Here is a 24,958-nt window from a genome sequence, read left to right on the forward strand (position 1 = left end):
CCCTGTTGTCGCAAAAAAAAAAGTGCAGAAGGAAACATCCATGTAAACTCAGTTTGCTGCTCTGTGATGATAGTTCAAGCCAGATACTAGCATCTCATCTTGGGTGCAAGTTCATCAATGTTTGGGGTCAGGCTCTGAGCTGAGGAAACCCTCAGGATTGAGTGAAGGTGTGCGCGCAATATACCGGCGGGCCAGATCTAATAGTAATCAAACATTATCCTGCGGGCCGAAAGTAAATCCACCACGGGCCGGATTGGGCCCGCGGGCCTTGAGTTTGACATGTATGTGCTAGTCAATTTGTATTATTATTTTTCAGTCTGCACTTTGCTCTCAGGCCACAGTGGGGCAGTGACAGTCAAATTCATCAAAAATCCTCATTTTAAAAAGTGTACATTTTTATATTTCATCACCCAGAAGATAATGCAAGATGTTTTCCAGTGATGGAGAGAGAAGGGGAGGGGGACAACAGGCTGGACATCCAGAAGAAAGGGGAACGTGAGTGTGCGTGAGGGAGGGTGAGAGAGAGAGCGGGGGGAGACACAGCAAAACTGAGTGTTAAAAACCTTGAGATCTGAAAAAGCCTCCCAGTGTGTCTGCGAGGGAGCTGCAGCACACAGGAGGGTTTCTGCAGGAACAACTCTCCCAGACTTTCAAATGAAGGAGCATTTCAACATGGACTTATAACTGTACTCAGCCTGAAGGAAGTCCAGGTGAATGGATGGATCTTAAGACAGGGATTCATGCAGTATGGAGATGTTCGCCCCACGGTACTTTGTTTGGATACTTCTGGAAGGAACCTTTGGTTTGGTAAGTCAAGGACATCATTCACACCGGTGTTATGTTAGGGAAAGAACGAGCAAGCAGGTGGAGAGTAGCAAAGTGTATTTGTTAAAAAAGTGTACCAATCTTTTGCATTTTAAGTATTTTTTAACTAAATTAGCCTATTTTCAGCCATGATCTTTTATCATACCATGATATAACCCTGTACAATTATGAATTATTTTGCAGTTACATGTCAAAATAATTAAATATAATGCATTTTTGGAGTGTGATCTAACAATAGTATGTGTGTAGTTAGATATACAGTAGTCTATTTACTTGTGATGCTTAAGTATGGTGTTAAATCAATACATTTCTATTTTGGACACATCACTTTTATGTTTTTGGACAGTAGTGTAACGTAGAATAGATATTCTTAAAGAATATAAACTGAATCTCTAAACATGTATGTCCCCTTGTACTTAACATTCACATTTCTCTCCTGATTTCCTGTCTAGTTTGTTCTTGGGCAACATCAGGATAAAGTCTCCTTCAGCAAGAGAGCATCCTCTGAAGACCCTTCTTCACAGAAAGACTCGGCGCTCCAAACTGGACATTTGAACACCAAACTCCCCCTCACCGGCCCCCATGCTAAGCAGGGACTTCTGGAAATACTCGGAGGAAACTCCCAGTCACACTCCAACCCATCCTTAAAGATAAAGCTCCGTCCCATCATGAAAGTCCATGGAGCATCCAAGTTCTCCAGGACGTTCAGCTGGGGGGACTTCTACTCAAACATTAAAACGGTCAAACTGAATCTGCTGATAATGGGAAAGATTGTGGATCACGGGAACGGCTCTCTGGGAGTCTACTTCCGCCACAACTCCACAGGGGTGGGCAACGTGTCCGTCAGCCTCGTGCCCCCAATGAAGGAGGTAGAGTTTGATCTGGAGCGCCAGAGTGTGGTCAACCCCAAAGAGTCCAAGACCTTCAACTGCAGGGTGGACTACGAGAAGACGGAGCGCAACAAAAAGGTGATGCTGTGTAACTACGACCCGTCCAAGACCTGCGCTCAAGAGCAGACGCAGAGCCACGTCACCTGGATGTGCTCCAAGCCCTTCCAGGTCATCTGCATCTACGTCTCTTTCTACAGCACCGACTACAGACTGGTGCAGAAAGTGTGTCCGGACTACAGCTCCCACAACCCAGGAGCCTACCTGCCCACAGGTTAACCAGAGGGCAAAGAGAATACTTTGGATGTTTCTTTGGATGTCCAGTTTCAATTCTAGTGAATGCTTGTTTTACCATTGATCAGCCTTTAAAGTATATGTTTTAGTCCAATATCTGCTTGTTCTAGACTACAAGAGTTGTCTTAGACTGTTTTTATGAATGCACAGTATTAGGGGTGGAACAAACATATTTTCATTATTGATTGATGTGGCGATTGTTTGTTTTTTAAATTATACTTTTCAATGTATCCTTTAGTTTTTATGAAAGTTGTGAATAATGCTCATGAAAACCTTAAACAGGCAATGCAGATAATCCTGAGAGGAGATCAATCATATTTAGTATTGTATTCTCTTTATATAAAAATATTAATTGAATAAAGTAATTACTTTTGCTCTACCCATACTAATATCTGCCGATACTAGACAATAGCAAGTTTTGGTTTGTAAGGTGTGATATAGTTAAGTTAGTTTGTAATACTTAAGAAATAAGACTATATATATACTCACTGTATAGTCAGGATGTCCCATGCATTTGCAGCGTTCTTATTTTGCATATCAATTTACACTTTTGCCAAATGTTAGACCTCATGTACACACTAAGGACATGTATGTGAAGCAATCAACCCTATTAAAGAAATACTTCAAAATAAACATTTGTCAACAACATCAACAACTCACCATTTGCTACCTTGAATTTGTGAAGAAAACGTATTTCTCTCATTCCTCCATGGTGACGAAGACTGAAGTAAATCGGGCCTGCAACAGCAAAGCTTAAACATTAGTTAATAAACTCTCATACTACACATGCAGTTTTATCATAGTATGATATACTTTACTATATTTATGTATGTATCCGTCAGAATTTTTAAGACCAACATATACTTACCGGAAATGTTAATCCTTTAAGGTTTCACATCATTAAAGTGGAGTAAAGAAATATACCTGAAAATGTTGGGGGTAGAAGTGCAATGCAATGGAAATACTTAAGTATTTAAGTAAAGTTCCTCAGATTTTTACTTAAGTGTTTGGGTAAATGTAATGACTTACATTGCAGCACTTTGGTTGCCTTTCGTCCAAATTTCACTCCAGTGTTTTTATCATAGAAAGAAATTAGGAAGTTGTTCATGTTTTGGAAAGTGCAAATTGAAAAAAAGGTTACATTAAATATTAACATCTCCAAAAAGTTAATTAGGGATAACAAAAAAGGGATAACAAAAAAATACACACTAAAATGCCAGGATTTAATCATAATTTAAAGAAGATTAAAAAACTTGAGTCATCAAATGAAATGTCTTTAAACACCGGTCTTTATACCTGATACCTTTCCTTAGGAGGTGATCTGTGGAGTCCCATATTCATCTCTAAATGAAACGCCTGTTTAATGAGACGGACTGAAAATAATAAATAAACAATTCAGACAAAAATACCAGACAAAGTTTGCATTGCATTCAATACAAAATAGCTGTGGTTTAATCTTTTGGGAACAAAAAATTGGCAACAACTAAGTGTCACTTCTCATAACCAGCGATATCTACAGGAAAGAAACGACAGTTCCTTCGATCATTACCATTTTCCGCCAGTTTGAAATTATAACTTCAAATGTATTTGATGTGGTTTGCCTCGGTGTGCATCTCTTCACATTCTGTCTCTTCTGAACATTAAAACGTGTTCATTTCAATTTCCCCTCAGTCTTTATGCCTGCAAAGAAAACAAGTCCGCTTTTTTTTCAATTTCACGGTGGAAAATGCTTTTTGTTTACACAGCTTCAAAATCACTGGTCTCTGTACAAATTCCTATGAAAAAAATAGAAATGACAGTTCTGGGGGAAAAAACAAATAAGAAACAAAATAGCATCAACATGCCTGATTCAATCTCAATTCTAGTTGAGGCACAATTTGTTGCCTCCTGGTTGGTTTGTCCGTCGAAACCTTGAGATGTTTTCCTCTCAAGGCTATACAAACAGATCCACACACAAAATACAATCTCCCCAAGAATGACGTCCAGTTGCTTTTCTGTACCCTCTCTATACTGTTTCTTCCCAGCTTTAAAAAAAAAATGAAACGGATGCGAATGAAGCAGAGTTTTTGGAGTACATGTGTTGTTTCTGTCTTCTTAAAGGGTTCTTGTTCTTGGTGGTCCTGTTGGGTCTTTAGTTCATGAAGCTCTCTTCAGTATGTGCTTGCCTACAGTATTACTACTTTACTGCTGGTAAGGGTTCTTAAGGGGTGACCTGTGACTTTAGTGCAATGTTTCTCCAACTTTCTCAAGGAGAATTAACGTTAAGTTTGTCCCATATCTGCTTTTTAGACTAGCCCTTGTTGTCTTTCTCGGGGGGGGGGGGGGGTTTCTAGTTTGTAACTAACAGGCCCATTTCTTCTGTCCCTCGCAGGCCCATGTGTTCGTGAGTTTGGGGGCATTTCGGACTCCAAACAGAGCAAAAAGTAGCCTTATGATCCTTTCATCCTCCTCATCCCCTGACAGTCGGCTCTTTTGGGGTTTTGGTGTCCAGTCCTTCCTCCCGAACGGATTCCAAAGTAGGAACTAACGGGGTGTCGAGGGGTTTGGTTTTCACACAAAGATAGGAGCACAATGTCAGACCTCACTGGGCCCGAGCCGAGGAGAAAGGGGGAGGGGTATTGTTTTTATTCTTGTAAACAACAAACATCCACTTCACCAGCCCCTCTCTTTCACCTCCACTTCCTCTTCCTCCTTCTTCCCTCCGTCTTTAGAAGAGACTAAATACAGCAGGTTTGGATGGGGCAGAAGGGGGGGGGGGGGGGTCCGGGGGAGGCTGTAGGTAGTGAACTAGTTAACAGCGAGGGGAAAGGTTGTCCCTGCGTGAGGGGGGGAGTCTGTGTGTCTTTGTGTGTATTTGCATGAGCGTGTGTGCGTATGCATGGGTGTCAGCGTCTTGCTGTTAGGATTGTTTGAGGCGCTTGCGGGGGGGTCCGAGGAAGGGGCACTGCGCCGAGGCCAGGGAGCGGTACGCCTCGGCCACCAGGTGAGGGTGAGACGCCACCATGGACTTCCACCCCGCCGTCTCCATCACCTCCGCAGCGTGGCTGGAGGACGAAACAAAAAACATTATATTAGGGACGATCCATCGGTTTTACAGGGGTGTGAAACGTCTCTGAATCTAATATTATAGAAGTTTTTTATTTAAAAAGGAAATATTATGCAATTGTTCAGGTTTGTGTTTGTATTTTCTGTCTCTACTGTGACATAATTACATGCTTTAAAGGTCCCCTAGTATACTGTTTTTCATCAATATAGTATAGGTCTCAGATATATATAAAACATGTCTCTGAAGTGTTTGGCTCGAAACACCAAACAGATCATTGCAGCATTACCCATAATCCCCTCTGTTTTAGCCCTGTTTCAAAAGTGCTGATTCTCTGTCTGTTACTTTAGATCAGTGGTTCTCAAAGTGGGGGGCAGAGGCATGACAGGGGGGGCACGAGAGACCAGGAGGAAAAATGGTTATTAAAAAAAAAAAAATTATTGATTTGAAAATAATATGATACAGTACTATTACGTCTGGGTCTCTGTGTTTCATTAAAGCTCGGCTCTGTGTGTGTGTGGAACGAGCCATTTTGTGTGTGCAAACGTTGTTGTTAGCTTCTGGTGCTAGCGAGCTACGCTAACGGATATAAGAGAGGCTTCTCAATACTCAAATGTCCCCTCCTCGACTCCTCGGTCCTCCGGTAGTGACCCGGAAATGAATTTCATCGCGCCATTTTGAAGGACATCTCATTTCTCTAAATGCACACCGAGGACCGAGGATCGAGCGTCGAGGAGGCTCTCTGGAGGAGCTCTAACCGAGGATACACTGATGGTTCCTCCACGGCTCCTCCACGGATGCATTTCCGGGAACGGTGGAGGCGTGACGCACGGCCGGACTTATCTCAGCCAATGACAGCTATGCATGCATCCCCTGGATATTATTTTAGAAACTGCTTTCATCGCGTCACAATGTTTCCAGAGAGAACAGCTGTGAGGTCCATGTAGAAAGCAGAGCAGTGTGTATAATAGATATCACTCAGTATAACAGGCCTACTCTCTTTATTTGCTTTAGTTTAGTAGATATCTACAAACAAAGAGTCGATATTTTTCTAAGACCATTGCTTCACATAATAAAATACACAACGGCTTATGCTTTAGGAGCTGTAGGTGTGTGTGGTACAGTGTGTAGGTGTGTGTGTGGTACAGTGTGTAGGTGTGTGTGTGGTACAGTGTGTAGGTGTGTGTGTGGTACAGTGTGTAAGTGTGTGTTGTACAGTGCGTAAATGCGGCGGACAGACGGGTCTCAGTTGGTTTGGTGTCCTCTGCTTACTTTTAATAGGCCTACTTGTAAATACAACTTTTGGCCCGTAATTTCAATTCCCCATTTCAGCGACCAGAGAGAGGGGGGGATATATCCAGTCTCTGATTGTGTTACGTTATTATGAGAGTGCTCTCATACTTTAAATTGTATATATTATTTATATAAATATATTTGTGTGTGTGTGTCCGCATCTGTAGCCTGTTATTGTCTCATTATACCGCACTCTCAATGAATTCAAAGTAAATATGTGGGGGAACAATGTTCAGCTGATCTAACAGAGATACAGCGCTATGACAAAACACTCGACAGCTGATGCAGCTGTTGCCACGTAATAATGAACGGACGTCTCTTTAAAATGACCGCTCAGAGGAGAGGAGTTCTCATTTCTTTAAACGTCTGCTGCTTCCCCTCCTCTCTCCTCGGTCCTCCGCTCGCATCTCCTGTGGGCGGGTCTAAGTCTCGAGAAGGGGAACCGAGGAGGGGAGTCGAGGAGGGGAAATTTGAGTATTGAGAAGCCTCTAAGGAGTTTTTTCAACAACAAAGTGGAGGAGAGTCCTTTCCTGTCAGACTGAGAGACTCAGTGAACTAAAGGACTCTCTCAGTGTTATCTCACAGGGTCTCAAACGTTTTGGTCACCATTAATGTAAACAATTATTTCCGAGGCACACGTTTATATGATCATTATAGTTATAAAAAAATAAGAGAATAAATTAAAAACAGGTATGAAATAATATGACAGTAAAACAAGAATAAAGTTTAAAAAGGTGATTTGTAAAATATCCATAAAGAAATAGTAAATCGGTTTACAGTTCTGTTTCAAATGGGTGTTGAGATGTATCCATAGATCTCTTCATTTTGCTCTCAAAGTGCACCAGATTGATGCTTTTAACTTAACAATATTTAAAAATCTTCCCGGACGAGCTTGCCCCCGGACCCCCCTATGTGAGGTCCACACACCACATATAAAAATAGCACTTTACCCCTGCTTACACCTATATGCCGTGAGCTGATTATCGAGCCTTCATTGTAACAGTCACACTGTGTATATGCGTGGGGAGTGTTGCAGTAGAGAATTCCACTGTAGCGACCAGTACATTAATGGGAAACCCTAAATGTTTGAGCACCCTCTATGGAACGTCAAGCTACCCCACAGCACCCCCAAAATAAATCTCGGGCGCCGCCACTGAGCCTGACTATTTGTGTTGGGGGGCCCCGACTTTTTTTTTTCTCCAAAGGGGGGGCCTGACAGAAAAAGTTTGAGAACCACTGCTTTAGATGAAAATAAGGAGCCCCTCCCCACGCCCCTCTGAGAGATATTTGGTTACAAGGAACACAATGGTGCTCTAGGAGGAGATTCAGGTGATAATGGTTACCTTGGTTGGTGATTGGCTAATGGTTACACAAGCCAAAACATTGTTATGACATCATAAAGTGGCCAAAATCTGATCAGCTCATTTTCAGGACAAAAAGTGAGCGAATCTTTTTTCCTGAAACTTCCAGAATCTCTTTACAGAGGGGACAGATATGTATGTATAAAAGACATGAAAAAGTGGATTTTGCACAATAGGTCCCCTTTAATATTCAGTTAACATTTACTGCCTGTGCTGCAGCACCTCTTTTCACCCTCTGTCTGAAACCAGAGCCCAGTCTGCTCTGATTAGGGATGTCCCACCCTTTAGCCTATCACGTAAAAAGTGTTGGAGCGCTAGCCAATAGAAGCGCAATTTTTACATTATGATGTCACAATGTTACGGAGGTTTCAGTGTGTTGGAGAGAAACTCCGTCTGCTGGGAACTTTGGGATTTTAGCCATTGCAGACCATTTACATGCACAAAAACCTATACAACACACTACAGGAAAGCTGAACCCCAAAAAGCATAATACGGCAAAAACAGATCATAGAAAACTAAAACTAGACAATGTTTGGCATTTTTCTAGAAAAATGCCAAACATTGTCTAGTTTTATGAATTATGAATACATCTTTATGATGATTTGTGCCAGTTCTTTTTTGGTCGATGTACAAATCAAATAATTGTTTCAGCTCTATAAATGAAAGGAAACAATCTGGAGCAATATGTGTGAGCTGAGCACAGACACATGTTCAGATTTATCACCTCATTCATCTAGGCAGGTAGTGAGATGTCAGGTTGTCCTGATCCTTCTGGAAGCTTTTAATAATGTCAGACAGACCCCTCCATGGGGGACATGTGAAATTCAATTATTAACAGTGACACCATGGGAGGAGGCGAGAGGGTGACGCTGTGTGAGTCTGGTGTCATCAGTAACAATGGCGAGACAAAGAGGACAAGGAACAGAGACAAACTGTTCAGAGGACTTCTGAGGATCTGTAAGAAGTGACGACGAGTGAACTCACTAGTTGATGAAGTCGACGGCCTGAGTTTTCAGCTGGTCGGCGCTGTGCAGGTCCGCCAGGATGAGGATCTCCGCTGCGTTCTCCACAGACAAGACTGGTGCACAGCGCGTCCTCACACATGACCTTCAGTCTACCAGAGCATCTAAGAGAGAGAGAGACAAGGTGAGGAGAGAGAGAGACAAGAGAAGGGAGGAGGAGCGCACGAGAGAGAGGCGAGGAGGATGATTGAGAGAGCATGAGAGAGAGCGCGAGAGAGAGAGAGGAGGAGAGAGAGGGAAGGAGAGAGAGAGAGGAGAGAGAGAGAGAGAGAGAGAGAGAGATGAGGGACAACATGAGAGGCACTCTGCATGTCTTCAACAGGACTCAGGAGGTATCTGCTGTGACAGATTTAGTGATACTTAACTAAATGAGGTCCGTGTCATAAAGGAGTGGAATCATGACTTACTGGGATAATAGGGTTAGTAATTAGTGTGCACTTAATTCATCTCATCACCTTATGACATCTGAAAGCTCAGTGTTTGCTCTCGTCATATTAAATACAGATAAGACCGCAATTCTATCTGCAGTAACAGATGTTGTTGGTCTGGGCGCTTTGGTTTATAAATAATACCTCCATGTTTTGGGGTTATCCAGCAGTATACAATATATATTTTGATATTTGCATATTATATTAAATATAGAACCAGCGCATATGCATTGAGTCGATCAGATTTATCTCCCACCCCTAATCTGGTGCTGTATGCAGACATTGATACTAGAAGATCAGTAGATTGTTAGTATTCAGAGTTATATTCATTTCAAAATGAACATTGCACTATTGTTCTAATACCTTGTCAGCCGCGGCCAGCAAGTCGTCAGCCATCTTGTCCAGGTTGGGAGCTTTGTCTGTGTAAATGAAGCACATCATCTCTTTGAAAACCTCCGGCTCCACATCGTTGATCTCCACACGGTTCTGAGAGGGAGAGACACCAAGGTTAGAATCCTGTGACATGAGCTTAAACTATAGCATGAACAAAATGATCGCAGCAGGTTTTTTGCATTATGCCACAAAAATAAAGAGCATTTAGATAACTATTTGGCTGTGAATCTCTACACAGTGTTTAAAGACACTTTGGAGAAATACTTAACAAATATGCAACAATAAACCACATTTTAATCTGCTTGTGAACGCTTCTGATTGAAAACTCCAACAGATTTCATATTTGTCATGACTAGCCAATAAATCAATATGTGCACTTATTGTAACCTTGTAGCAAATCAAGCAATGTGACCACACAAAAAAAGCTTGCTGTACGTTTAAAAACATCATTTAAAACTATTATATAGAGTGCCACAGTGACGCGTCCTAAAACCCGGAAGTAAGTTAGCATTTTACCACTTCCGGTTCCTTTCGACAAAAAGCAATGCCATTTCTCCATAGGATTTTGGAAAAGAGCTGGAAATAAGGTCTGTGGTTGAGACACATTTAAGAGACGGATCGCATTTTGTTCTACGACATTAAATACATCAGCAGTGACCCCGCTGGGGATTTCTGAAGAGTTGACGTGTCTGAAAAACGATGGTTGTTAACAAGTGGCTGAATAGGACTACAGAAGTTGTCGAGGCCGTTTTACGTCATTACACCGAACACTCCCGCTAAGTTTGTTTTTCCCCGTGTTCTGCTGGATAGCAAGTCCCTGCATCCTGCAAACAAAACAAACGCTTCAACTTGCACAATTTTGAATCTGTAGTTTTGAATATGGATCTCAAGTTGGCGTGAGGTTGAAGCAGCGACCCTGCTGTAGTTCGTTTATAGCATAACGTTAGCATTTTGCTTCTGGCGACTAGATTCGAAAATTATAAAAGTAGGATAGACATGTGGATATTATCCGGCTGAACAAAACGGGATCCGTCTCTTAAATGTGTTTCAACCACTGACCTTATTTCCAGCTATTTTCCAAAACCCTATGGAGAAATGGCATTGCTTTTTTGTCGAAGGAACCGGAAGGAGTTTACATCCGGGTTTTAGGATGCGTCACTGTGGCGCTCTATTGTCATGTTTTCTATCTGCAGATAAAATCTACTCTATGTTTCAAATGTACAAAAGTGAAATATTTCATTCTTTTAAAACTTTGTAACAGAAATTGGCCTTGGTAAAAAAAAAAAAACATCTGGGCTGCTTCTCCTGCAATTTCATTTCGTACAGTCACATGTGCACAGATGAAAAAGAAAAAGCAATTCTCTGCTTCTGCAGCTCTGTCAGTGAAGGATGAATCCTGACCCCCGAGTACGGCAGGACAATTTCATTTCAGAAGCACTATCGTTCAGCTTCTGCAAACAGCTCCGTGCTGCAGCTGTTTGACAGCCCACAATCCTTCACTCACTGTAACTCCTCCACACAGCGGGGAACATCTGAGTGAGCCGCTGAGGAATAAAACAAATTCATTTCTAGGAGTAAAAAAAGCGGAAGGGACCGTTGGCTCACCTTTTTGCTTTCCTCCATCTCGTGCTCAAACATGGCGCTGAATACAGGGGAACGTGCTGGAAGCAGTTATATAAGAACAATTATGTCAATGTGCGAGTAATCTGTCAAGCAACGGTAACAATTAAAGTTCAAATATTACACCCACACACTGTAGGACCAAATACAGTATAATGAGTGTGCCTGGTGTCTGCACCTGCGAGGATGGCTTTGTGAGCCTGAAACTCCTGTCCTGCCACACACAGGGAGCAGTCTGTGAAGCGGGAGTTTTCCCACAATCCCCCCAGCTCGTCCGCTAGCCGGCAGTCAGGAACCTTCACCATGTTCATCGTGTTCTGCCCAGATATGTTCACCGAGTCCTGCACCACGCTCACCTGAAGGAGAGATATTCAATTAAATGCAATACTTAAAAATGCACTGGAGTGATAAAGGGTGTAAACCAAGACTAGGCAGCGTACCTCGCAGAAGAGCGTGAGCTTGTCGTCAGGTAGAAGACCGTTGGCCTCATCTAGGAGGAAGTCTCTGCGGATGAACTTTTTGAAGCCCCAGTCTTTCCCTTGGACAAAGCGATATGCCCTCTGGCTTTCTGCAGGCCATCAGGACAAAAAGAAGTCCAGAAAAGGAAAGAAAAAGTGTGATTTTAAAAAGCACAGGAAAACTGCCAACTCCACAGGATGTTAGATCCGACTCTTTCAAAGTTGTTGCCCCCCAGTGGCTCACCCATGGCTTTGGTCTCCTCTCCCTTGGCGTTGAGGATGGAGAATTTGAACTTGGCGCGCACCTCGGCCTTTGGACAGCTGACCAGCAGCAGGTAGAGAGACAGGTAGTCTTTGCTCTCCTCGTCCAGGCCCTTCGGATTCACTCGCAAACACCTGATGGTGAGAGGGTGTAATATTTAGGATCTCTTCAAATAAATGAATCTCTCCTTACTAAAGAATTTTGATACATGCAGTTTTAATGTAAAGTTGTCTGTCTATGCACTGTGTCTTCATGCTTTTTCTGATCGTTATGAATACAGCAGGCTAACAGAGCACTCCCTAGTGCTTGCATTCTTCTGACTCATCAGCTTAATATTTGTTGTGCATATTTAGGACTGTTTACTCAAGAGCCTCTTGTGGTTGCTGTGATTCACACTTTTGAAAAACATATTTATTTGATGAGAAGGAAGACCAATACTTGAAGAATAGACTTGAAAAATGACCCTATAGTCCCTGAATGTTTGTATAAATACTGCTGTGCAAGTATATCGTCAAATATGTTGATTAGTTTGAAGTAAATGACCAGTTTAATGATAACACTGAATAGAGCACTTTTCATCAGAAAACCATTGCTTATATACGAGTATGTGAAATTCTATTTTGTGTAAGGTTTGCTTGATAAGGGATCAAAATTGATGATCCCTTATCTGATGGCAGACTCAAAATTGGCGGTTTCAATTCCTGTACACTGCAGTATGATAACGAATACTAGATTTTAGAATATGATGAACAACATGGCTTTCTTGCCCGCCCACCATTTCAGCTTGTCGTTGGCCCCAGAAGAGAAGGTGGAGCTCTTGATGACCTCTCCCATCTCCTCACGACAGAAGCTGAAGTTGTTGATGGTCCACATGTAAGAGAACTTCACCACTTTGATCTGGCAAAGCAGAAAACAGTCAGTAAAGCTACGAATATTTGATGTATTTCACGTTAAAGATAGATATAGTGTTTTTAGCTGTACCTGTGTGTAACACCAGCTCTCGGCCACGGGCCCGCTGGACATTTCCGCAGGGGGAGGGGGACTCGGGACTCTTGACATTGCCAGCGTGACAGAAGGTGTCGGGGGCAAGAGGGTGAGGAGATGGAATCCGTCACTTCCACTCGTCAATGTTCAGTCCTGATGTCCATCTGCATCAGCACACGCCAGATGGAAGCAGTTTGCCCCCTAGAAACCGACAATGTGAGTGTGATTAGTTGATAGAGTTTAAATCCCATCTTCACGAAAATCCTGTCTAGCTGCGTGAGACACATTCTCCTAACAAGGCTAGGGGAAAACGAAGAAAAAACAGCTCATTGTAATGCAACACACAGGCTCTGTATCTTTTGATTAATCCAGTTAAGATTCAATATCATTTAATTCATGCAGCCACATCGCCCGTTATCGAGGTTTGTGGTGTTTTGGCTGGATGAATTGTCCCTGACCCGTTGGGGGACGGCGGGAGATCGATGGCCCGAGCCTGTTCTGAGATCAATAGCCGCCACAATTGCAATTAAGTCTCCAAAATGAACTGTAAATAAACAAGCGGCCTCCCAGGACTCTGATGGAGGGGGGGGTTGGAGCCACTGGCCAAATCCAAGGTTCCCAAATTACCTTCAAGTCACACAGAAACGGATATGCACGCACGCACGCACAAACTCTAACAAACTTCAACAGCGTGCTCCATGACTATTTATTCCATGCATTAAATAACAATCAGACTTTTGTCTCCCTCTTTTCGATATTACGCTTCTTTGTATGCGAACTAAACACACAATTCCGTGTCATTGGTTAATTATGGGATAGGGCTGTATTTCCATATTTTTGTAAGGGGAAATTCACACAAAACTGGACACCATCTAGACCAGCGGTTTTCAAAGTGTGAGGCGGGGGGGGGGGGGGCGCCAGAGAGCTTCAGGAGAGGCGCAGCGTGAGAAAAAAATAACGAGAAAGAGTCAAATCTAGCTAGTTAACTTCAGCTAACTTTATGAGAGCGGCAACATGGATCGATTTTTAGTGAAGTTACCTAAAGTGAGAGAGGAGACAGCGTCTGGCAGAAAACGTCACTTGCACACTTTTGGCTGTCTGTGGAGACCGAGTTCCCTCACCTCGCCAAAAAGGCTGTAAAAGTGCTCATTCCCTTCACTCCACCTACCTGTGTGAGTGCGGGTTTTCCGCATTGACTTTGATCAAAGTACCGGTCAAGGCTGCAGCCAGAGGATGATCTGCGTTTATTCCGGTCTACATTGCATCCCCGCATCATCCGCCTGTGAGCATCAAAAACGCAGACTCATTGTTCCCACTAAAGTAGGGGTGAGTGTAATAAGGAGGCAAAGTTGACGTGCAGTGTGTTGCCGGGAGCATATAAGGATGTATCCACGATGTTGAAAAAGTTAAAAAAAGTTGTTTTTTTAAAAAAAGGTTTAAAAAAGTTATTGTTCAATGTTTTAAGGAGGTGACGCTACTCAGCCAATCAAATCGGTGCAGTCAGTGAGTGAGCACGATAGATTCAAACACACACACATAGCCGAGACAAGAAGAGAGAAACAGCAGTGAGTCATTTAAAATGGCGTGCGCAAAAAATAGAAAGGTAGACAGCGAAAACAGAGCATTTAATGACATTTTCTCTTACTGGAACTCTTTCAAATGCAATTGAATACCCCTGCATTATGGCAACAACAACAACAATAATAATAGCAATAATAATTGGGAGGGGGGGGGCGCGGCTGTTCTTATGTTCTCTGAGGGGAGGCTCACCTTACCACACTTTGAAAACGCCTAATCTAGACACAATGCCAGATATATAAAAAATGTTCATCTTGCTTCGAGGTCAGTGGCTGATAGTTGACTGTTTTCTCATTTCTTTTCAACGCTTTATAAAACCAGTCTATTTCCTTCTGGGTCCTCATGCTGTTAATCTGCGGCCAATTCTTGATCCACTCTTCAATACTGTATTTTCTATTTTACCATTCCTGGAACCATTAATCCGTCTCTACCTTTCTCTCACACCCGGAGCCTTTAATGTCTTCATCAATAAATTGGGTCCAAAAGCAGCGTAACAAATTGTGACGTCTGGGAGTTGATGGTTTCACTGAATGGAGGTGAAGCATTGAGTGATGCTGCTTAGAGGCTGTGTGAAATCTAACATCTGAACAGACTGGAAACTGAAAGCATGACCATTTACAAAAGACTTGAACAGATTAACTGCTGAATTACTTTTTTTAAATTTTTTAAAAACCCTTTGAATCAGCTTAGTCTGTTTTAATGCTTTAGCAAACATACAGCCTTCACAAATTCTTTAAATTAAAACATGTTTCCTTGTCAGAACGTCAAGATTACCATCGTGGGACTGTCGGGGTGACAGAAAATGACTGATTAATAAAGTCAAGTAGCATGATGAATAACAGTTTTCCATCACACTTACAGAGTGAACATATTCTGGATTCTAATGTAAGTGACCTTTTTTCTACGATAAAAGCCAAAAGGTAATAGGAGAAACACATTTATTTTAACCTTAAGGCTTTGGGAGCATCTCAGAAGACCAAATACAAGGAATGATATCCACATTCTTCTCTATCGGACATTCTGCATAGTATGTAGTATGAAAATGGAAAACTTATATTAACTTCTAAGATATCTTCTTCTCAGGAACAGTGTAGTCCCATGTGACAGAAACATCTTTTGGATGGGTCTAGATCAGGGGTTCTCAAAGTGCGGCCCGCGGGCCAATGGCGGCCCTGGGAAATGTTTCTGGCGGCCCGCGATAGTTAATGTGACACGCTGAAATGCATGCGTTATATTTTAATCCTCCATGGTTTGTATCTAGTAATTTAGGTTCACTTCCTGTTTCGTTTGCATGCTTTTATTTTGAAGGCGAGATAACGTGTTTGACAGGAAGTTGTGGTGGCATTGGAGACAACTTGAAGGATAAAGTAGTGTCTTCTATGTAACGGCAGAGAAAGAGAACAACGGACTGTATGTTTTAAATGTTTAGCACCCCCCGAAGAGGCCACAAGCTCTTACGTTGGGTCTGGAGTTACAAATACATTCTGATTCATCAGTAAAGTAAAGCCTACGACCATTATTCGGAGGGAAATGCTACACTGTCATTTTTGCTAGATCAAAAGTCAAAAGTTGCTTTGGATGAGTCACTAGTTGACTGGTAAGAAATTATATGAGAAGCCGCTGTGGTGCATCTGATTAAAATGCCAGAGAAGATGTATACTCCAAATGATGTTTATTGTAAATAGGAGGTGAATGCCAAGATATGTACACAAAATGTATGTGTGTTTGTTTGTATATATAGGTATGTAAAAAGGCGTGTGTGTGATTGTGGTTATTTGCGTGTGCGTGTTTGCGTGTGCGTGTTTGCGTGTGTGTGTTTGCGTGTGTGGTTAAGTATATGAACGCACACAAAAGTCCGGTTATACAATAAAACAACAAGCTGTCTCTCCCAACGTCCACACTCAGGCACACTGTTATTTCCACTGACTACCCCCAGCGCGAGCATCCCCAAACTCACTCCCTGATTGGATGCACGAGAGGAGCTATGAGGGGTGCATGCACTGGAAGCATGTCCCAAAGGCGGAAAAGTGTTCACGTGAACAGCCCGTGGCCCAAACCATCAGTCCTTCGCAACAAAAGTTGTTGGAAGTTTTCGTTGTGTAAGCGAGATGGAGGAGCCAGGGCCGTCGCGTAAAAAAACGTTGTGTCAGTGAGGAGAAAAGGAAGTTCCAGGATAAATGGAGCAACGCTTACTTTGTTTTACCTCAGGGGTCGGATAAAGTGATATGCCTCACCTGCAAGCAGGTGAATGCAATGCTCAAGGAGTATAACATCAAACGCCATTATGATACCAATCATAAAATGTATGACAAGTTCATGGGCAAGGAGCGCAGAACTAAACTTGAACCACTTCAAAGAGGTTTAACTGCCCAGCAGTCAGTTTTCACAAATCTTGCAAAATCCGGTGAAGCTGTAACACAGGCTAGCTATGTGGTAGCTCACGAAATTGCCAGGCGGAGCAAGCCGTTCAGTGATGGAGAATTCGTGCGAGACTGCATTTTGAAAGTGGCTGACATTGTATGCCCTGAACAAAAGTCAAAGTTCCGTTACATAAGTTTATCGAATGACACAGTGACACGACGAATCGAAGATCTGGCCAATGATGCAGAGGTGCCACACTGAAGCGGTTTTTTTTTTATTTGAGGAAAGAAATCGCTGAGTTCATGCAATCAAAAGGACAAGATCTGCCACAGTTAAGTGACACTGAATGGCTTTGTGACCTAGCGTTCCTTGTTGACCTGAACACCTTTCTCAGCGATCTCAATGTGAAGCTGCAGGGCCATGGGAAGCTCATTTCCACATTGTTTGACAGCGTCAAAGCTTTCCAGCGAAAACTTCAACTACTGCAGGGACAGCTCAGAGAGGGGGATCTAACCCATTTCCCCGCCTGCAAGGTGCTCGCAGGTGAATGTGACGTTTTACATCACCTGTGTTCAGACAAGAACCACAACCTCATGGAAAAACTCCAAGAGGAATTCCACCACCGCTTCTCGGACTTCAGTGACCACGAGAAGTCATTCAACCTATTCCAAGATCCCTTCACATGTGCACCCGAAGAAGAGCCTGCAGAAATGCAGTTCGAGCTCATCGACCTGCAGGAGAGCTCTGAGGCCAGAGCAGCATATCGAGACAAGAATCTCATCGAGTTCTACAAAGGACTTTCCCCAGCTACGTACCCTGCACTTCGCCAACATGCCATCAGAATGGCCTCTCTGTTCGGAAGCACATACATTTGTGAGAAAACCTTCTCCACCATGGCCATCAACAAATCCAAGCTGAGATCCAGGCTGACGGATGCCCATCTACATGCTGTCCTTCGTATAGCAACAACGGAGATGGAACCGGACATCAAAGGAATAGTAGCCAACAGAAGACAGCACCATAAATCCCATTCAAAGTAGGAAAAGGTATGTTGATGACAGGCAATAATAGCCGATTTGTGTTACAAATACAACAACAATAATAATAACAATGATGATGATGAATACTATGTTATTGTGGTCTTTGGTAAGCTTCTATTTTAAAAGTCTCTTTCTCTCCCTCCCCCTCTCTGTCTCTCTGTATTTGTCTTGCTCTGCAAGTTATCCTGTGGTGCTTGAGTAGCTGGAATTGGTTCTGAATCAGGGCCCTGCTGATAAGACAGGAAATCCACAGCATATCACTCACTCCAGCACAATACTCTCTCTCTGTGTGTGTGTGTGTGTGTGTGTGTGTGTGTGTGTGTGTGTGTGTGTGTGTGTGTGTGTGTGTTTGCAAGGCACTTTTGAGACAAATTAATGTTTGATTAATCTTATGTATAATTGGTTAGTACAATAAAGAAAGGATTTGTTTTGGAATTATGTTGTGTTCCGTTTTTTCTTGGGCGGCCCTCAATCCAATATTGGGTACCTCAATTGGCCCTCACTCATCAAAACTTTGAGAACCCCTGGTCTAGATGTTCATAGCATGAGTAGGCTGCTAAACACTCGGCTGGAACACAGTCGGAGCCTGATCCAGAGGAGAAAGGGAGTCTTAATGGGAACAATGAGTAAAAGTAATTGTAATATTGTTGTTATTTTATTGTCATGGGTGCTACCTGTGCTGTGTTTACATAGCGCAGAATGCACCAACAATTTAGGATCAAAAAGGGCTTTGTTGTGCTAACATCGCTCTAATCACATTGCTCCATCTTGCCAAAGCAAAACGCACCTTTTTATGAAGCTTTGTTCCGCCCAGTTTAAAAATGGTCTATATAAAAAAATCTTTGGAGAACCACCGATTGTTCTTCATTGTTAAACAGTAGCAATATGGACTGAGACGAAGATAAAGTAAGGGGGTTATAGGGAACGAAAATGAAAAAGAATATGATAGAGGCCAAATGGAAAAACAGGTGGCGAATGAAAGATGGGCCACCGTCTGAGGAACCACTCGCAGAGATAAATTGCCACACAAAGTGGTTGGATGGGGACAAAAGAAAATCCAGCAGAGGTATGAGAGAGAAATCAAATACAGGTTCGTGGACAGGTGGACTCTGATGAAGACGCACGCTGTATTGAAACACTCCCGGCACACGACTGCTTCCTCCGTAAATACCCATGCTCTGAGATGTGAAACAAACACAGATTTGAATAGTGAAATAGCTGGACATATCTGCCATAGAGCGCAAAGGAATAATCCTTAAAAATGTCATAAAATTAAACCCTATTTTTCTGCCCTATCCGAAGTGTTTACACTCAGAAACGATATCTCAATATTGTAGATATTTTTTGTTGTGGCCGAGGTTGTGTTGTATTCAGATTGCCAACTGGAGCATGGCAGATTCTCAAGAAAACTATGCATGCATGTAATCCAGTGGGATGTTATGACATTGACAGCAGCCTCAGTTATACTCTGTGTATTCTCGTTACACTGTGTCAGCTGTATTTGGTTACTGCTAGGGATGCACGATATTGGGTTTTTGAAACCGATACCGATAACTTCCTGCTTCTCAAGACCGATACCGATAATAATATATATATATATTAAATGTACCTGTAGTTTTTGCACACCTGGTGGTAAAAAAAAGACTAGTAGTGAGCAAATGACATGAGCATTACTACTATGAACAAAACAAAGCCAAGAACAGTTTTGACTCTTCAAAGTGACCATATTTATTACAGTATTACAGTATTTATTACAGCCTCGTCGATAGGTAAAAGCCCCGGTGCCTTTGCAGCTGGCTTTGGATTCGCCGCTAGTTTAGCAGCGCAGGCGTCTTCGTACGCTTTTAACACACCGTCGTAGCGATGGCGATGTTTCAGGTGACTAATCAGGTTGGAAGTATTATAGCTCGTTGCCTTTCTCCCTCCTCGTGGAACTTCTGCATTTGTTAATACAAATAGCAAGCGAACTATCTAACTCTGAAACTTTGAAATAGTCCCATACTACCGGCGACATGTTTGTTTACTGTCCTGGCTTCACGGCCGCACACCATTTACGTCACAGCCAGGCATGCGTTAGGGAGCGCTGGATTTGTGAAGAACTCCCCTCTTCCTAAACCACTAATACCACAGTACTGGCAAAACGGGAGGAGCCGAGTGAAAAACAAGCCCCCTCATCCCAATCCACCCACACCGCAGTATGTTTTCTTTTCTTTTTTACCCAAAAAATATATTATATTATCGGGGCTATTAATACTGGTATCGGGTTTATCGGGATGACGTCACAATTCCTAATATCGGACCGATAATGATCGGGCCGATAATGATCGTGCACCACTAGCTACTGCCATAACTTCTGCTGCTGCTTCACGCTAAAAGCATAAAGACTGGCAGGATAAGAGGTGGCTTTACTGTGAAGAAGATAAAGGACAGGCAATGTATGTCAATTAAAAACAGGACTATGGTCCTTCTCTTCAGTTTCATTTTTGCAACAGAGTATTGGAACAATTGTTAGATAAAGAGATGCAACACCAAGCTGCACACCTCCAACTCCTCAGCAAGGCAACCAAATAAACCAGCCAATAAATGATCCCAAGTTGTTTTCTTCTGACACGTCTTTCAATTTTAAAGAACATACATTAACCAAACTCTGGTAGATGTGTCTATCAAAGACTCCACTTTCCAAAAACATAAACTACCATCAGCACAGGTCAAAAGCAGCGTGATTATTTGTTATAGTTGTTACTGAACTTTCACCAGACAATCTATACACTTATCACAAATATTGACTATCTGTGTCGGCAGTAATCACAGCAAGGTCTTTTAAGTAAAGGGATGCAATCAAAAGTCATCATATAACAGACCGAATGACTTACTCATAAATGTCCATTCCAAATCTAGTAGATGGCAGAGGAACGGTAAACAATCCATGGACCGTTTGATCCTCACAATCCTAGTAAAACACTTTCCCACCTTCATCATGTGCAGACAAACCAGCCTGAACTTCACAGCAGTGTTTGTACAATTAATGTGGCCAAGCAGATCATAGATATGTTGGTATTTAAGTCAATCTGAATTCAAATGAATGAATGTATCTGTACACATATGATACATGAGGTGGCAGTTATGACCACGATGCTTTTTTTCCTGAGCTTCAGTCCCCCTGACCAAAAGAAAGGAGAAATCAATCTCTGCTCCAAATTAAACACTAGAGGTATGAAGGCCTTTCAGTCGGCAATTTCCAAGGGGGATACATAAAATTGCAACCCTTGTCGAAGTGTCAGTGAACACAATGTCTACTTCCAAAGCGTTGGTCTTTGAGGACTGCAGCAAGCCACAGACAAACCTTAAAACTATAATTGGTACAGGGACCGGGGATCGATTGCAGAGCGCGTGTTGGGCCTCTGTGGGAGCGATTTCATATTCTGCCCTCGGTCATGGTGCTCGTCCTTGCCTAAAAACTCAATCTCAGAAAAGGTATGAACTATTGATTTTGCTCCAGCGATCAGCTTGCCTCGCTCTCATCCCTGACTTTGTGCAGAACCACAATTACATTGCAGGGGATTTGAGCGGGCAGAAAAGCATTAGCTACCAGGCTTTACCTCCTCCCTGTACTTCCCTCCCTAAAACCCTCCTCACTCGGCCAGGCACGGGAGGTTAAAGGCAGGAGTGACCTCAATGCATATCTAATGTGTCCAGTCACCTGGCTCACACCATTACAAACACTTAAGCTTGACATGTTGACCCCTAAGGGCAGAAAACCCCTGCAGGCTGCAAAACACTGCAAGTAGTCCCATCATTAAAGCTTTCAATGAGGTCTAAGGGACAATGGAGAAACCATATATTTAAGTTCATTTAAGCTTCAACAGTATTGCTTTTTGAGGAATGTTCTACAGGAGATTATCTGTAAGAAAGATGCCATTATGATTAAAAACTCAATCACTTTTCTAAAATTCCTTAATTATACGTTATTCGCTTGCTCTTTATTGCTCAGACATCAGGTTCCAGTACGGAACATTTAACATACTAGGGATTAAATCAAGTTTGTGACTAAAACACTTTTTGACACTGTAGAACAGAGGTCTCCAACGCGTCGATCGCGAGCTACCGGTAGCTCGCAAGCCCTCGAATCCAAAATGTAAAAAATACACTGATTAAAAGAATCTACCCTATGCATAAACAAAACCTCAATCATAGCGAACTCTACAATGAATATCGACCAATCACGTTCTTGCTTGATTTGCGGGACCAGCGTTGCAGTCGGGAAGAAAAGCAATGTGGAGCGACACCTCACCTCTTCATGTCACCTTTCCTTCTGGCAGAATCTACACATCAGCCCCATTGAACAGCCTAGTCGTGCCAGCCGATACAACACATGAGGCCGGGCAGAGTTTTACTGTGTGTGTGTTGCAACGTGCATATATTTATTGCACAAATACCATACAAATACGCATGGGGACAGGGGGGACATGTCCCACCCACTTTTCGAAATCCTGTTTCCTCCACTTTACAAATATGTTTATTATTTATTTTTTGTGCAAGCCGTCATCGCCACGGAGGAGCACACAGCCTCCGTGAGCGAGCGAGACAGAGAGCTAGAGAGAGCACACCTTTATCTATAGTTGTAAAAGATAAAGTAAGAAATCATTCCAATGTGTACTATACAAAAACAAAAAACAGTTTTAAAGGGGAGTGATTAGTAAAATATGCATAAATAAAAACAGAATGCTAACTAGGTAACATAAAATAAGAATAAACAGGTTGAAATGATTTGTTATTGGTTGTGATCATATTCTAAAGATGTTTGGATTATTGAAAAGTATACAGCTCCCTTTCATCTGAGTGTTGAGAGCTGTATCCATCAATTCATTGTGTGCTCAAAGTGCACCAGATTGATGCGTTTCACTTCAACATTTAAAAAAAAAATCTTCCCGGTGGAGCATGCCCCCGGACCCCCCTAGAGGAGGTGAGGTCCCCCCAGAGGAGGTTAGGTCCACCCCCAAATAAAGCAGGTTAAAATAATGAAATGTTCTTTTAGTAAACACTGAAAACGGGTCCCACAGACCCAAACAGCACACAAAGGTTAAAGGTAAGCAGATAATAATGTTAAAATGTGGTAAATATATACACTGCAAAAAAAGAGGATTAAAAGTAGCTCACGACTTGTTTTATTTTTTTAAAGTAGCTCTCGTCCTAAAAAAGGTTGGAGACCCCTGCTGTAGAAGAACTGTGCAAACGCAGTGGATTTTACTCGAAGTCATCACACTTTAAGTGAACTCAGCTAAACCGAGTTGTGTATACTCAGTCAGTATATCTGGAGGGCAAAGCCAGAAAACTAATTGGTCTAAGACCCTTTTAAATCTGCAGTGGGGCAGCACTTTGACTTTTAATATAAGGAAAGAAATGTAGCAAAAAGACAAGTAGAGATTCCAAGTGCTGCAAGAAAGCCAAGCGTTGCCTCACAGATACTGTACACTTGTGTTCAAATGCATCACTACACAATATAAAGGTAACGCCACCAGAACAATAGAGAAACATTTGGTGTAAAGTTGAATAAACTGTCTGGTGTGTTCACCAGCAGCGTCAGAGAACATCTGCTTTCAGTGCCAACAACAGAAGTGATATCATTGCTGTGGTGTTGAGTCATTCATACTATTGTGTACAAGTCATTAGTGAGACAATATTCAGTCACACCTAGGGAATTAAATTAGCGCCAGGTGGTAAGTATGTCAGGTCATATTATAAAACACATTTAAACGTTCTGGTACTAAAGAGATAGTGGTTACTAAATACTATAATAAATCATTCCACATAGGCTGGCAATACAATTGAGAGCAAAAAAGAAATGCTCAATTTCAGACCCTTGTCACACCTAACTTTTTTACTTCAAACAATTGTAAATGACAATTATCAATGGCAGTTTCTGAGCAGATTGACAAAACAGACCAGAACAAAATAAGAACAAAACATACTACTTAAAACCCATCAATTACAGTCAGTGTTGTAAAGTAACAAAGTAGATTTACTCAAGTATTGTATTTCCATTTGTTTTACTACTTTGTACATCTACCCCACTACAATTCAGAGGGAAATCTTGTATAATGAGTACTTTTATTTTTGGTATTTTCAGTATATTTTGATGCCAACACTTTTGTACTTTTACTTGAGTAACATTTTGAATGCAAAACTTTTACTTGCAACAGAGACGAGTTACAATATATGAGTAATTCTTCCAAAAATGTAAATGACAACTATGAATGACTGTTTCTGAGCAGATTGAGAAAACAGATCATACCAACCAAAGCACTTCTAAAACTCAACATACTACTTTAAATTATCCACAGAAGTAGCTCTAAAAAAGAATGATAAAAGGCTTAGGACGCAAATTGTCTTGTTCCTGGCATTTATCTATTAACCAAATATATGTCATAAATTAAAAAAAATATGTATATTAACAACTATACATAACATTTAAACAAAGCCATCTTCATTGTGTTTGATTAAGAGTTAAAGTTGTAGCAGACGATGCTGGAGACTCAGTTCGCAGTTACAGTAGGCGGTGACAGTAGCAGGTAGTTAACCTGCTAACAATACAGATTATCGAAAAGGTAGCATACTCTAAATTGTTTTCTTGACTAACGCTTGGTTTGAACACCAGTGTGCTCATACTGAAAAATAAATCCTATACAGTGATGAAAAGTTATGGTACATTTCAAAATAAAAAAATACTGTGAGTAATCCAGACACTCTGACGATAGCACGAGAGCTAACTGATCAAGCTAGTTAGCATGCAGCTAACCTAAGCCAAACAAAACGGTCGGGGAAATTGTCGAAATAACTGCAATTAAAAATACGACATAAGAGCTTTAATTCTTTCTTTTTAAGTCTTAAATCCACATGTCAGTGCTTGTTGTTTTATTTAGGGAAAGGCTTACCTTTGTGTTGGGTTAAATTAAGACGCTAGTTGTCCGGGATATTCTGTTGTTGATTGCTAGCATGCTAACTGGCAGACATGAAGTCTCACAAAGAGCGACCCCTGCTGTCTCGGAGTAAATTAACAGTCCACGAATGAAAGGAGAAATTACAGTATGTAATGTATGTATGTAAAAATC

General features: G+C 41.9%; 2 protein-coding genes across 2 annotated transcripts; one reads left to right on the plus strand and one right to left on the minus strand.

Moving 5' to 3' along the window:
- The first annotated feature begins 685 nt into the window (after positions 1-685).
- Positions 686-2,608, plus strand: LOC117545028 (neurexophilin-1-like). The gene is made up of 2 exons (XM_034214674.1): positions 686-807; positions 1,278-2,608. The coding sequence occupies exons 1-2, from the start codon at positions 748-750 to the stop codon at positions 1,989-1,991; spliced, it is 774 nt and encodes a 257-aa protein (XP_034070565.1). The 5' UTR covers positions 686-747; the 3' UTR covers positions 1,992-2,608.
- Positions 2,609-3,424: 816 nt separating this feature from the next.
- On the minus strand, positions 3,425-24,864 carry LOC117545037 (speckle-type POZ protein-like). The gene is given in 11 exon segments (XM_034214685.1): positions 3,425-5,050; positions 8,688-8,779; positions 8,781-8,817; positions 9,503-9,639; positions 11,152-11,207; positions 11,345-11,522; positions 11,607-11,734; positions 11,869-12,020; positions 12,662-12,783; positions 12,868-13,071; positions 24,782-24,864. Coding segments are annotated over 10 exon segments (1,125 nt in total). The 5' UTR covers positions 12,946-13,071; positions 24,782-24,864; the 3' UTR covers positions 3,425-4,905.
- Positions 24,865-24,958: the final 94 nt, after the last annotated feature.

The sequence above is a fragment of the Gymnodraco acuticeps genome, unplaced genomic scaffold (assembly GCF_902827175.1).
Source record: "Gymnodraco acuticeps unplaced genomic scaffold, fGymAcu1.1, whole genome shotgun sequence".
Taxonomy (NCBI): domain Eukaryota; kingdom Metazoa; phylum Chordata; class Actinopteri; order Perciformes; family Bathydraconidae; genus Gymnodraco; species Gymnodraco acuticeps.

Bases quoted from the DNA above. Each gene is read 5' to 3' on its own strand.
- LOC117545028 (XM_034214674.1), top strand. From the start codon at position 748: ATGGAGATGTTCGCCCCACGGTACTTTGTTTGGATACTTCTGGAAGGA. The intron at 808-1,277 runs GTAAGTCAAGGA...TTTCCTGTCTAG, and splicing joins TGGAAGGAACCTTTGGTTTG to TTTGTTCTTGGGCAACATCA.